This window comes from Falco peregrinus, chromosome 3 (genome assembly GCF_023634155.1).
Source record: "Falco peregrinus isolate bFalPer1 chromosome 3, bFalPer1.pri, whole genome shotgun sequence".
NCBI lineage: Eukaryota > Metazoa > Chordata > Aves > Falconiformes > Falconidae > Falco > Falco peregrinus.
Genome location: NC_073723.1, coordinates 18,975,953 through 18,988,264, shown reverse-complemented (window position 1 = coordinate 18,988,264; position 12,312 = coordinate 18,975,953). Strand labels below are relative to the sequence as shown.

At 44.5% G+C, this 12,312-nt stretch overlaps 1 protein-coding gene across 1 annotated transcript in view; it reads left to right on the top strand.

Moving 5' to 3' along the window:
• Window positions 1-7,260: 7,260 nt before the first annotated feature.
• Window positions 7,261-12,312, top strand: part of FAM91A1 (family with sequence similarity 91 member A1) — a 29,050-nt gene continuing 23,998 nt past the window's right edge. Inside the window, exons 1-4 of the mRNA XM_055799562.1 lie at window positions 7,261-7,448; window positions 9,288-9,372; window positions 10,353-10,504; window positions 11,410-11,467. Of these exons, the coding sequence (XP_055655537.1) occupies window positions 7,377-7,448; window positions 9,288-9,372; window positions 10,353-10,504; window positions 11,410-11,467 (367 nt within the window). The 5' untranslated portion in view covers window positions 7,261-7,376. The remainder of the gene's footprint in view (window positions 7,449-9,287; window positions 9,373-10,352; window positions 10,505-11,409; window positions 11,468-12,312) is intronic.

Sequence of the window (12,312 nt, the reverse complement as noted above, 5' to 3'; positions counted from 1 at the left end):
CTAACATTATTTAAATACTAGCCATTTTGAGGTGGGGTGTATTCCTAGTTACATGCTGGCTTTATTATCTAATATCACATCCTGTTGGGTCATGGAGCTGGCTGGTTTCTCCAAGGAAAATCAGGATTTCGCAATATAAGCCTCAAGATTGTACATACTTATTTATCTAATTGCTATTACAATGATTCAAAACATATGGTGGTGCCCAACATGAGCTTTCCAAACAGGATTAGAAGGAAGGATGCTCCTCTGAAGAGTTTATATTGGATCTTATGGGATTTAGTGGTATTCAATACATCACTGAGGACCCTCAGCTCCTACAAAATATTTCTAACAGAATCTCAATGCTTTTATTGGGTTTAAATGGCAAGGTTTTGGTGGTGGTGGTGGTGGTGGGGCTTTGCAGGGGTGGCCTCTGTGAGAAGAGACCAGGAGTTGCCCCCTTGCTGCACAGAGCCAGCACCAGCTGACTCTAAAATGGACCCACCACTGGACAAAGCTGAGCCTCATCAGAGATGCTGGTGTTGCCTCTGTGATCACATATTTAAAAAAGAGTAAAAAATACTGCACAGCAGCTGTGGGAGAGGAATGAGAAAGATGTGAGAGAACCAGCCCTGCAGATGCCTAGATCAGTGAGAAAGGAGGGGGAGGAGGTGCTCCAGGTGCTCCAGCAGAGATTCTCCTGCAGCCTGTGGAGAAGACCATGGGGAAGCAGGTTGTCTCCCTGCAGCCCATGGAGGTCCACAGTGGAGCAGATATCCACACTGCAGCCTACGGAGGATCCCACACTGGAGCAGGTGGACATGCCCTGAGGGAAGCTGCAGCCCCTGGAGAGCCCATGCTGGAGCAGGCTCCTGGCAGGAATGATGGCTGGTGGAGAGGAGCCCGCGCAGAGGCAAGTTTTCTGGCAGGACTTGTGATCCTGTGGAGGACCCCATGCTGGAGCAGGGGAAGAATATGGGAGGAAGGAGCAGCAGAGAAAGTATTATGGAGTGACTAAAACCACCATTCCCTGTAGCCCTGTACTGCTTGGGGGAAGGAGGTAGAAAAGCTGGGAGTGAAGAAGCGAAGTTGGGCCTGGGAAGGAGCGGGGAGAGGAAGGTGTTTTTAGTTTTGTCTTTGTTTCTCACTATCCTGCTCTACTTTTAATTGCCAATAAAATCAATTAATTCCCTTAATTCAAACCTGTTTTGCCCATGACAGTAAGTGATGAACAATCTCCACGTCTTTACCTCAGCTCATGAGGTTTTTCATCTTATTTTCTCCCTTTTGAGGCGGGGGTGTGAGAGAGTAGCTTGGTGGGCATCTGGCAGCCAGGCAAGGTTCTGCTTTAGACCTCAGGTAAGGCACCCAGAGGAAAGAAAGAGAAGAAAACAAGTACACTTGAATTTATAGCAGTTCAGGAGGAAAAAAAAAAGTTAAAATTCTATGTGATTATCTAAACAGCCAGCAAAAAAAAATACAAAAAATCACAGTGTTACTGGAAGTGTGGTAATATTTCTAGGTTTTAAATGATTTGATAGACAGTACTTTCCTGCAAAGACCTTGCTACCATTCAAACACACGTGAAAACAAATGATCAGCTTTGATTATGGTGTTTGAACATATGCTATGTAAAATTCAAATGTGAATGTGAAGAATTTTATACAGAATTCAATGTTTTGTAGTAACACACTGTCTCAAAGGCATCTTCAAAGTCTTTACTGAGCTGGGAACTACCCACTTCTTTCATAATATTTTTGGGAATAAAGCCGACCCAACTAACATTAAAGGGAACACTGAAGTCGGAGGGAAAGCAACTGCAGGGTTTCTCTGGAATCTGTAAGATCTGAGGGCACTCATATACTCAAATACAGACTGGTAATCCTACTGCTTTTACTGGTTGTGAATGAAGTACAGCAGCTCAGCTCATTAAGGATTTAAAACAAACAGCAGACCGAGTCACAGTATATCGTGCTGTGCATGCAAATGATCTATCTGAATGTGCAAATAGGGTGTCGGTGGGAAAACTATGTGCTACTCCCACTGATCAGTTTGGTGGACTTAGCTTATGTACCAGGAGTTTAAAAGTTTGTATAATTTACAAAAATTAAGGACCGTATGGTATCTTTCAGCTTTGTAAATAACAGGACTGACTCCCTGTAGATCTGAGGACCGTACTCCTGTGGGTGACATACCCCCAGGCAATGAGATAGGGGCATCTCTTGGTATCTAGTGAATGGAGTCCGCCTCTACCTATTTCTTCCTTCTTTTGCCAGCAGCATGGAAACCTGAGGGACAGGTATTATGCCATGGCAAGACCAAGTAGGCTGGATGCAGAGGACAAGGCGGCACTAGAGGCTTACCAGAAGGGTGCCTATAAACCTCCTCCTCTGAAAGGTGGAGCGGGAACAATTCAAAAAGGTGAAAAAGAAATGAAATAATATCCCAGGTAAGAAACATCACACACTGCAGAGCATAACTGTTGATGGATAACACTGCTATAGGGAGAAGAGTCCGCCGGCGTCAAGAAACTACTCAATATGAGTTATGCATCTTGCTCAATTTTATTAGCTTCCAACAATTCTTATATAGCCTAAATACACTATCATGCTTTCAAAGCTTAATCATGATTGGAACAAGCATTCTATTCATGCAGCTATTTGCGTCAGCTATGTCTCGGCCTTGCGGTTTGTTACTTCTTCTATCTACCTCCTGTTCTTGGTTTTGCACCAGGATTCAAGAATAGATCAAAGTTACTTTCTTTTTAACTTCAGCACAATTCTAATTCCAGTACACTTCTAATTCCAGGCCTGGATTGTGCACTCCAGGCCTGGACTGTGCAGACCCTCAGGGGTTCTGTGGCCACACTTCTGCAGCCATTCTTCTACACACTGCTACTCTGGAGATTATTGCTGGTGACCACCAAGCGAGTCTTTGTTCTAAAGGCAACCACAGAACTGGTTGCAGTCGATGGGCCTTCACCAAGGCTAAATGGTAGAGGCAATGAAAATCTTGAGTCTAGTGAAGTAAATAAAATAATAAAGGATCGAGATAGTAACAGGTAAGAACTAAGTGAAGCTGAGTTTTGTGCTTTTTGCAGAGGGTATTTGTGGGTGGCAGCAGTGCACCCACAGGGCTGGGCAGTGAGATGGTGCCTTCTCTGTCTGCAAGAGGCAGAACTTTCCCTGGAGAGACAAACACCTGGATTTGTGTGACAGAGAAACACGGCTTGTAGATTACATCAGAGTCAACAGCCTTCACCAAGTTTGACTGCAGCATTGGTATGAGCCATGAAAGGGCTCTTACAGTGGTATCACTGCCTGCCACTCCTGTTCAGCTCTGTTGATCTCTGGAAAACCTGTGTGAGACTGAGAATTTGCAGAAAGTAAAGACAACCACAAGAATCCTGAACCGTATTTGGAGATTGATACAGACCAGACAAAACGGGTGGTGGGTTGACCAGAGACTGATCAGGCACTATCAGTCTTATCAGATTTTCAGACAGGTATACCAAAACATTCACTATCAGGGGTAAGTTGCAGGAAGGACTGAAGCTTTCAAATCTTTCAAATGTTCACTTTGGAGAAGAAATGAAGGGGTTGAAAACTGAAGTGGAAGTCCTAAAACAATTCAGCCCATCAACAAACTTGGCTAAAACCAGGCATTTACAATTGATTTGTCTCCTGTTGGAAGTCGGTGTCCTTGAAGGAAGTCAGTGGCCCATTCCTGGATATGCAAAAAGCATTATTTCAGAGGAAATAATTCCCTGGGAACTATTTGGTCTTGAGATCTGATCAACAGTTGTCAATTTGAATAAGCAGCTCAGGAGTGCTGCACAAATCACTCCCAAGGAAGAGAAAAGAGTCACCTTGGAGAGCAGATATTCTTCACTTGTCGGTGAAGGTGGCATGCAGCCGCTCAGGCCAGCCAGGACTCAAAGAAGGAATGCGACTAAGAGATCTCATTGCAATTTCTCAGTGCAGGTGCTTGGTTCAGAGGAGAGCTGCACTGGTTCAGCTCAGGTCACTCTTTCAGAGTACTGTATATTATACCTTCAGAGTGCTATACGTTATACTTTCAGAGTACTACACATACCGGTAGATATGTCTCAGCTACCTGTTGGTGGGAAAGGCAAACTGGCAGGCCCCCACCAGTCCATCAAGCCAACTTCTGTTACAGGAAACAGAGGAATTCACTAGAGGAAGCCAAGCTGCTACTTCTGATCTTGGACAAGGAGGAGCTGGTTGAAAATCCAGAAAGGGAAGGTAATCTGTCTGAAAGCAGTACTGACACATGGAGTTAAATTGTTGCAAGGAAAAAGCACAAAAGACTTGGAATAACAAAAAAAAAAACAAAAAACCAGCAGACTTTTGAAAAGTCAGTGAACCAAAAGGTAATGTCTTTTGAGAAGGTGATCTCAAGAATGAAGGCTGCTGAGAATAACTGGAAGCAAATATATTGAAACTCAAGAAGCAAATGTTCTCTATAGGGAGGAAAGATAGGTAACACAGTAAGAAAAATGTGTAGCAGTAAGTCTGCCGCAAATGCTCTTTGAGAAAGCAAAACTCCACAAGTCAATTAACAATAACTGAAGCTGCCAGTAGATAGAGAGAACAACACAGGAATCAATTTAGAAAAGCAAGTGGACAGAATGAGTTACGAACAGCAAGAGACAGCAAAGGCAAAAAGAAGATGGTCCAAAAATATCTCAGAAGTAAGGGATAAGCAAAGGTAAATGGAGATTTATTAGAGAATGTGGAAGAAGAACAGCTAATGGATGATGCATACCACGCTAAAGTTTTCAGTCCTTGTTTTGCTTGTCCTCACAAAGAAATATTATTCCTGCCAGAAATTAATGCATTTAAGTAAGTAGTCATGTGTACCAACCAGAACAGAAAAAAAAAAATTAAAGTAATGAATATTCATTATATATAGTCAGCAGCACAGGTCTACTGAGCATCAAACTAGGTGTAGCAATCTCTGAACCAGCTGATTACCTGTGAGTTCTAAGAGAGGTCAGGAAAAGTTGTAAAGGACTGGACAAGCCTACACATAGTGCCTCTGTTCCAGGACAGATCTGTTCATTGCTGCAACTTCCTGAAGGGTCAGCTGGAGAACCTGTAAACTGTGCAACATCCTACACATAAATATCAATCCTGATGAACAGAGCTGGGAAGGGAAGTGGTTTTAATGATATCCTAGGCTTTGGAAAAAAGGATCAGTAGCCTGATCCTCACTGCTCACTGTATTTTATATACATGATTTAAAACAGTGTGATTATAACTTCAGAGTTCAATAACCTCAGGTGAAGGTGCAGGAGTTCAGAGTGTTTTATCTATGACCTTAATTTAGAAAGTGAATTTGAATCACTTGTCCTGTTTTTTGTTCAACAAGAACAAAATCCTGTTGAAAATCAAGTACTTCTGCTATTGGCTTCTAATCAGAGCTCTGCTCAATTATTCTGCCTCTCTGAAGATCTACCCTACATCAATAGTTGCTTTCTAATGGTCTTGTTTTTCTTCCCTTTTGCCAGTGCTATCACTGAAAAGTCTGAGACAGCTGATAGCTTTAATGGAAGAGGAATAATGCATACATTACTGTTATTCTAAGCACTTGAGTTTTTAGCTTGTGGATTCTCATATCTGTGTCTTACTAAAAGTATTATTCAGGTGCTGGTGCCACTAACAAGATAATTTACCTCAGAACCATTGAAGAAAAAAATTGTCCTGCCCTGTTGAGAGGTATGTCCAATTGCTCATATCAAAAGCAAACAAACAGTACCAGCCAACTACCCGTACCATCTGGTTATATAGCAATGGGCAAGGCAAAAAAGGTTTTTTTATTACTATCTTTTCATAGTTTACTTATAAACCATTGTAGGGTGTGACAGAAAAGGGCTCATAAGAAACCTGAGAGCTGGGGTTAAAAGAACTGAGGGATGAAGTCAGATTCACAGGCTGTGACTGTTCCTGGACTGAAGCCTGCCAGTGACATGAGCAGGGAGGTCTTATCTGAAACTCTGGAGATCATGTGAGCTGTTCACCATGTCCTCAGCTGCAGGGATCTCTCTGTGTGTCGGCACCATGGGGCATATCCACTGCTGAGGCTTTGTGTCTCTGCAGTTAATGCAAAAGTAGGATCCTAAAGATAGCAGTGACGCTAAAAAAGGAGAACTGGGTCTGCAGTTCTCTGGGGAATTAGTCGAAGATAACAGAGCACTGAGATTCTATTGCTCTTGGTCCCCTTTCAGCCCCAAGGTTATTACCAAGCACGCATGGTAACAGCCTTAAAAATAAATTACACGTGTGATCAGGGCCTCACTTGCTTTGTTTATTCTTACACACTAAATCATTCACTAAAATGTTTTGTAGTGTTAAAAATATAGAACTCTTCCCCTGTCTCCAATTCCCTGACACTTAAAATGCTTCTGCATGGCAAGCTGCTGATTTCAACACAGGTAAGACTTTAAATGACACACAAGAACCTAGATTGTAAGATAAGGAAGGGCACCCGCTGCTATTTATTTGACGCAGCTTTCTTGATAATATTAATCCACTTGCTCGAGACCCTGCGTGAATAGGATGGGTGGCTGGTGGTATCAGGACTGCAAGCTTTCAGCCCCCACACTGTGCAGACCGTGTACTGGGGGCACAACCCAGTTGCCGTAGCCCGGGGCCACTCCTAAACTAACATCTTGCGCATTCCTTGTACTGAAACGCTTATTTGCTGTACCTGCCCTTGCTTTGAGCAGGGAGTAGCATTCGTCCAGGTGTATCATCAACTGCATTAGGGAAATGAACGTTAAAACTAACCCAGCAGGTAACAGAGGTATTTTAACCTGGGCTCTGTTCCCAACCTGTGTCAGCCCACGGCCGGCGGCGCGGGTGTCTGGAGGAAGCAGCCCAGGGGAGGGTTTACCTCCCCAAGGCACAGGCACCTGGGCCTTAGGGCCGCTGTGGCAGCACAAGGCACACCAGGCCGCGACAGCCCGGCCGCGTCCCCCTGCTGCTGCCGGGCTCCAGCACCCCGACTGCGGAGAACAACCCGCTCCGCTTGCAGCTGCTTTTTAAAATCATAATGCCGCCGCGCTCCCCCGCCGTCCGACGATGCGAAGGGTCAGGCCCCCTGGGCCGCAGCCGCGCTGTCCACCCACCGCCTCCCCTCCGCGCATGCGCAGCCGCACTCGCGGCGCTTCCGCCGGCCGTCTCCCGGGGTGACCGCCACGCCCCGCTCCGCCGGAAGTGACGCCTGCAGGCGCTTCCGGGGGCGTAACGCGGAAGCGGCGGCGGGCGGGAGGTGGCTGTGGCGGCGGCGGGGGTCTGAGGGCAGGGCGGCCCCTGGGCTGCAGCGCCTCCCGGTGGCGGGGCCCTGCGGCGCGGCCGGGTCTGCTCGCCATGAATATCGACGTGGAGTTCCACATCCGCCACAACTACCCCTGGGGCCGGCTGCCGGCCAGCGTCAAGCAGGTGCCGGCCGGCCGGCGGGCGGGCGGAGTCCGGGCTGCCGAGCTCCCGGCCCGGGGAAGCGGGAGGGTGCGGGGCGGGGTGCGGGGAGATGGGGGGACCCGGCCCTGGCCGGCTCATGGGGAAGGCAGGCGGCCCTGTCCGCGGGGGCCGTGAGGTTCCTGCGGCGGGGAGGGAGGCGTGTGGCTGTGGGGAGGGGGGGGTACGGCGGCGGGTGTGGGGATTCCTGCGGGGAGCGGCGTGTGAGGAGGGTGTGGGGCTGCGTGTGAAGGGGGGGCGTGGGGGTGCGCGGCCCCCCTGGGGCGAGGGGGGATAAACGAGTGGTGTCGGGTCTGTATGTGAGGAGCAGGATATACCTGTGCGTTTGGGGCGGCCCTCTGTGAGGAGAGGGAGGCGTAGGGGTGGTTTGGGGTCTCTGGGCAGCGGGGGATGTGGGGGTCCTCTCGCAGCTTGTGCAGACACAAGACCGGCTGAGCCGGCTGTCCCTCATGCAAGCCCTGGATACTGTGAGCTGAGCCGGGACGCAGGTGCCATCGGATTCCGTAGCCAGGGAACTGTTGCACGAGTGGCTCGTGGAAAAGAAAACCTCATGAAATTTTGATTTGCTGGATTTAATGGGCCTCTAATAGCAGAGGGGAGGTATTGTGTCACATGGAGAGGAGGTTCTCATCTCCAAAGTCTTACTCTGCTTGAAAGCAGATGCTGTTAAACAATTCCTGCTCTTGCACAAAGGAAGGATGGAGAGGGCAGTGGCTGCAGGCCCTGAGTAACTGAATTCGTTGAATTTGGGATTTCAGGAGCTGTAAGAGGGGCATGAATGATAATTTTTTTTAACCTGTGCAGCTGAAGTGCTATACTGTTGGCTGTGTGATTCAGGATAGAAAACCTATTAGTATTTAATGTGTTATTTACTTAAGTGTAACTTCTGGAATGCTGTTTTGTTTACATTAGTGTTAGAATAGTCCTTAATATTTTTGTGCTTTGAGCAAATACCTGGATCTCTCTTTGGATACTTAATCAATTATGGACCCTGTCTGTGATACCAGATGTTTCTTCTCTAATACCTGATTCTGTAGTATGTGTGCAACCTACTTGTTTATCCCATATATGCAGTAAAGTACAGTTTTATCTGAGTATCTTTGTTAATATTAGCATCAGTGAAGGAACCAGGACAGGGTGAAAAAAACCCAAGAAGATCACTTGTTGCGGATGCAGAGTAGAAGAGTAATACGAAGAATTTTGCGGGGACAGTTTTTGAAATGAGGCATTTAAAGCATCAACCAGAGTTCTTGTTCTGTCTTCTTTCATGATAGTCAAGTGATGTGCTGTGCTCACACCTTAATCTTGTGACCTAAGATCACTTGATTGCCTTGCTTGTGTGAAGCTACAACTTGAGCTGTTTCGGTATTTATTTTTTGCGTTAATAAGCTTAGCTGGAGAAGTGGAAGTTTACATGTCATTCACCATGCTTGGTTTGTGTTAGGCTAATTCTGGGTAATTTTTCAAGGCTGCAAGTGGCTGAATGCTTGGTAAAATGCCTGATGTTTCATGTCTTCTGGAAGATGGTTGAGATGGATGAGAATTAGACGCTGCTTTTTTATCCAAATGGTACTATGAAGAAAAAGGCTAAAGATTATTGCTTAAATCTGCATCCTGTGCAGTGAGCTATTTAACTAAAGGTACTTTTGACCTCATACAGAGACTAAATACAGTATCACTGTTGAACTGAGGGACTCCCTGAGTAATGACAACTGCCTGCATATGTTTCTTCATAAGACACTGCTGTGGTTTAACTCAAAGGGGTTTTGTGTTTGTCAGCTAAAAGGCCTTTATGTTTTCAAGGGTCTTGGAAACTCTCAGAGGGAATATGAAAGGCAGGTCGTACTCTACAGCATCCGCAATCAGTTACGATACCGGAATAACTTAGGTGAGTAAAGAAGCTAAGTAACTTCTTATTGTTACCCAACTCTTCTGCATGGAAGCTTGTCTTACTGCAAAACTGCAAGGATTAGCCCTGTTCAAAGGTCCCTCCTTCCCTGAAAAGAAATACTTTAAAATGATAAAACATCAAGAAAAGTCTTGACTTCTGAGTCTGTTTGGCAGCTTTTCTAGTGAAGCACTCTTTAAGGTTACTGAGTTGGCAGGTGGAGCTGAATTTCTGCTGTACTTATCTTGCCCTTTTCCAAGAAATTAAGAGATGTTAAGAGAGGATTTGACTAATAAAATAAAGCCTGTCACTAGATGAGATGCAGACAGTGGCCCTGACTTGTTTGCAGACTTTGATTAGTTTGCATTGACTGCCTTCATTTGTCTTCCCAAAGTAGATTATAGCTTCACTGATTTTTATGGTGTGTAGCAATAGGATAAGGGCTACTGGCTTTAAGCTGAAAGAGGGTAGATTTAGATGAGATATTAGGAAGAAATTCTTTACTGTGAGGGTGGCGAGGCACTGGACGAAGTTGCCCAGAGAAGCTGTGGATGCCCCATCCCTGGCAGTGTTCAAGGCCAGGCTGGATGGGGCTCTGAGCAGCCTCGCCTAGTGGAACGTGTCCCTGCTCATGGCAGGGGGGTTGGAACTAGATCATCTTTAAGGTCCCTTCCAGCCCAAACTGTTCTGTGATAATTAAAAGATGATTTTCTACAGCCTGTGTTAGTTCTGTGCCAATGGATCCCTCTCTGTTAACCTATAAGTTAAATCTGCTCTGTTTTAATGTCATCCTTAAAGGCTGTAAGAGTACTGCTATCATACATAGAAATCCTTGGATGCTGAATGCCCTGCACCACTCCTTTATTTTGTTCTTCGTTTTCTGTCAATTGCCATTATACTATTCTTAATACTTCTGTTGTAACGTTTCTTTAAAATTGAACATCATAGAATAGTGTAACTTTTTGTTTCTCCACTTGTAGTTAAGCATGTCAAGAAAGATGAACGTAAATATTATGAAGATTTGTTAAAATACAGCCGAGATCATCTCATGTTGTACCCTTATCATTTGTCTGACATCATGGTAAAAGGCTTGAGGGTGACACCATTTTCCTATTACACAGGCATAATGGAGGTGAGTACAAAGCCATGGTGAGAATATGTTTTCTGTCCTAGAGATCATGGTAATGGCCCTGTAATGCATACGAGGCAGTGTCACGTAGTTTGTTTGGTTTTGAGGGGGGTCTACTAACAAGTAAGGAAACATAAGGAAAGGGTCTAGAGAACTACTTGTACCTGCAGTTTCTTCCCTTCTGCCCCTGTTTGCCTCTCAAGAGCTGGGCTTCATCATGTGGAGCTGGGGTGGGACGCACTCTGAGGCCAGTCTTTCTCTTTTGATGTTTGAGATTTATGACTCTTCACTTCAAACTGTAAAAGAAATACCTTATTCTGTTCGATTAATAGAATGAAGAGATTCACCATTTTTAAAAACCAGTACATTTAAATGGTTATTTTCTTTTTTTGTTCTTTTTCAAAAAGGACACTTAACTGTATTAGAAGCTTTTGTAAAAGCTTGAAGTAGATGCTTTTTTATGAGAACAAAGATGGTTCTGTTTTAGGTTAGCCCTCTGGCAACCTTTTATATTTTCATTGGATATCAGAAGTGCTTTTTTAAAACTTATTTTGTGTATAGTGATGGCAGACAAAACAGATTGTTAGCTTATTCTGTTATTACTGTTAGCAATTCTGTGTGCTGTTTTTTTGTGTGAAGACAGATACAAGATTTTGGTTATTATTCTTTGAATCTGCATTTTTCTTTGTAAAGCTTACATTAAACAGAAGTCCTTTTTTTAGGTATTTAACATACTGTATAACCATTAATCAAGCAATTGGCAAATTTGATAAGGTAACTGACTAATAAATTTGTTTTAAGTTCATTTTTCTCTTAAAAATAAAAAAAGGCAGGCAGAATTTTGGACCTACCTGCTTCACTGAAATGATGACATTCTTGTTGCAAGTAAGTTTTGTTGTCTTTTTAAGGATATAATGAACAGTGAAAAAAGCTATGATTCGTTACCCAACTTCACTGCTGCTGACTGTAAGTATTACCTAGTTGTTACTGCTTTCAGTGAAATAAGGAGCTTCTGAAAACAGATTTGTGGGCATCTGTTTGTTTGAACATAAGCATGTGAATGTAGGTGTACAAGCGTTTAAATAGTGATATTAAGGAGCATGTGCTCTCCATACAGGGTTCTGACCACGTGGTCAGCGCTGGAATTGGGCTAGTTTGAGTACAGATAGGCCCGGTGCAAGACCTTGTACAGCTTCTGTCCGTCCTTATATCGCATTCCTGTTTGCTTGTGCTTCTGGGTGAAAAGTCTTACTGGCTGTTGGGCATCAGCAAGCTGAGTTGCTGGTCCTCTCCTAGTGCGTTTTTTGGCATGTGTCGGGCAGAAAGCTTTAGCAAGTTACTGAAAGGCTGTTGACGCTCCTGTGAATTAGAATCAGTGTGGACTAAGGGATGGTGTACCAGAAAAGAGAATCTCCTATTTTATGATGTTCCTGGATGTGCCAGATGTTTTATAGTGTTTTCTATTAGACTGTTGTGAGTATAGGATGGGGAGATTAGGAAAGCAGAAACATTGAACCTGGTGGAGGGGAACAGAGTAAGAGCAATAGCCTACTGGTAAGTCTTACGGAGCAAAATGTAAGCTGCTGGTGTAGGGAAGGTGTTAATCGCACCTGCCACTGAGAAGTTATAGCTAAGACTTCATTCCTCACCTTGGGTATGAATTTATATAAGGATAGTGTGTAGTCAGGTGAGGAGTAGCCTGCAGCTTCTGAAAACAGTTGGTTTGGTTTTGTTTTTAAAAAGATATTGTCAGTTAACTGTGCTAATTTGCCTCTATATTTTGTTTTTGTTTTTAAAAGGGATCTTGTTAA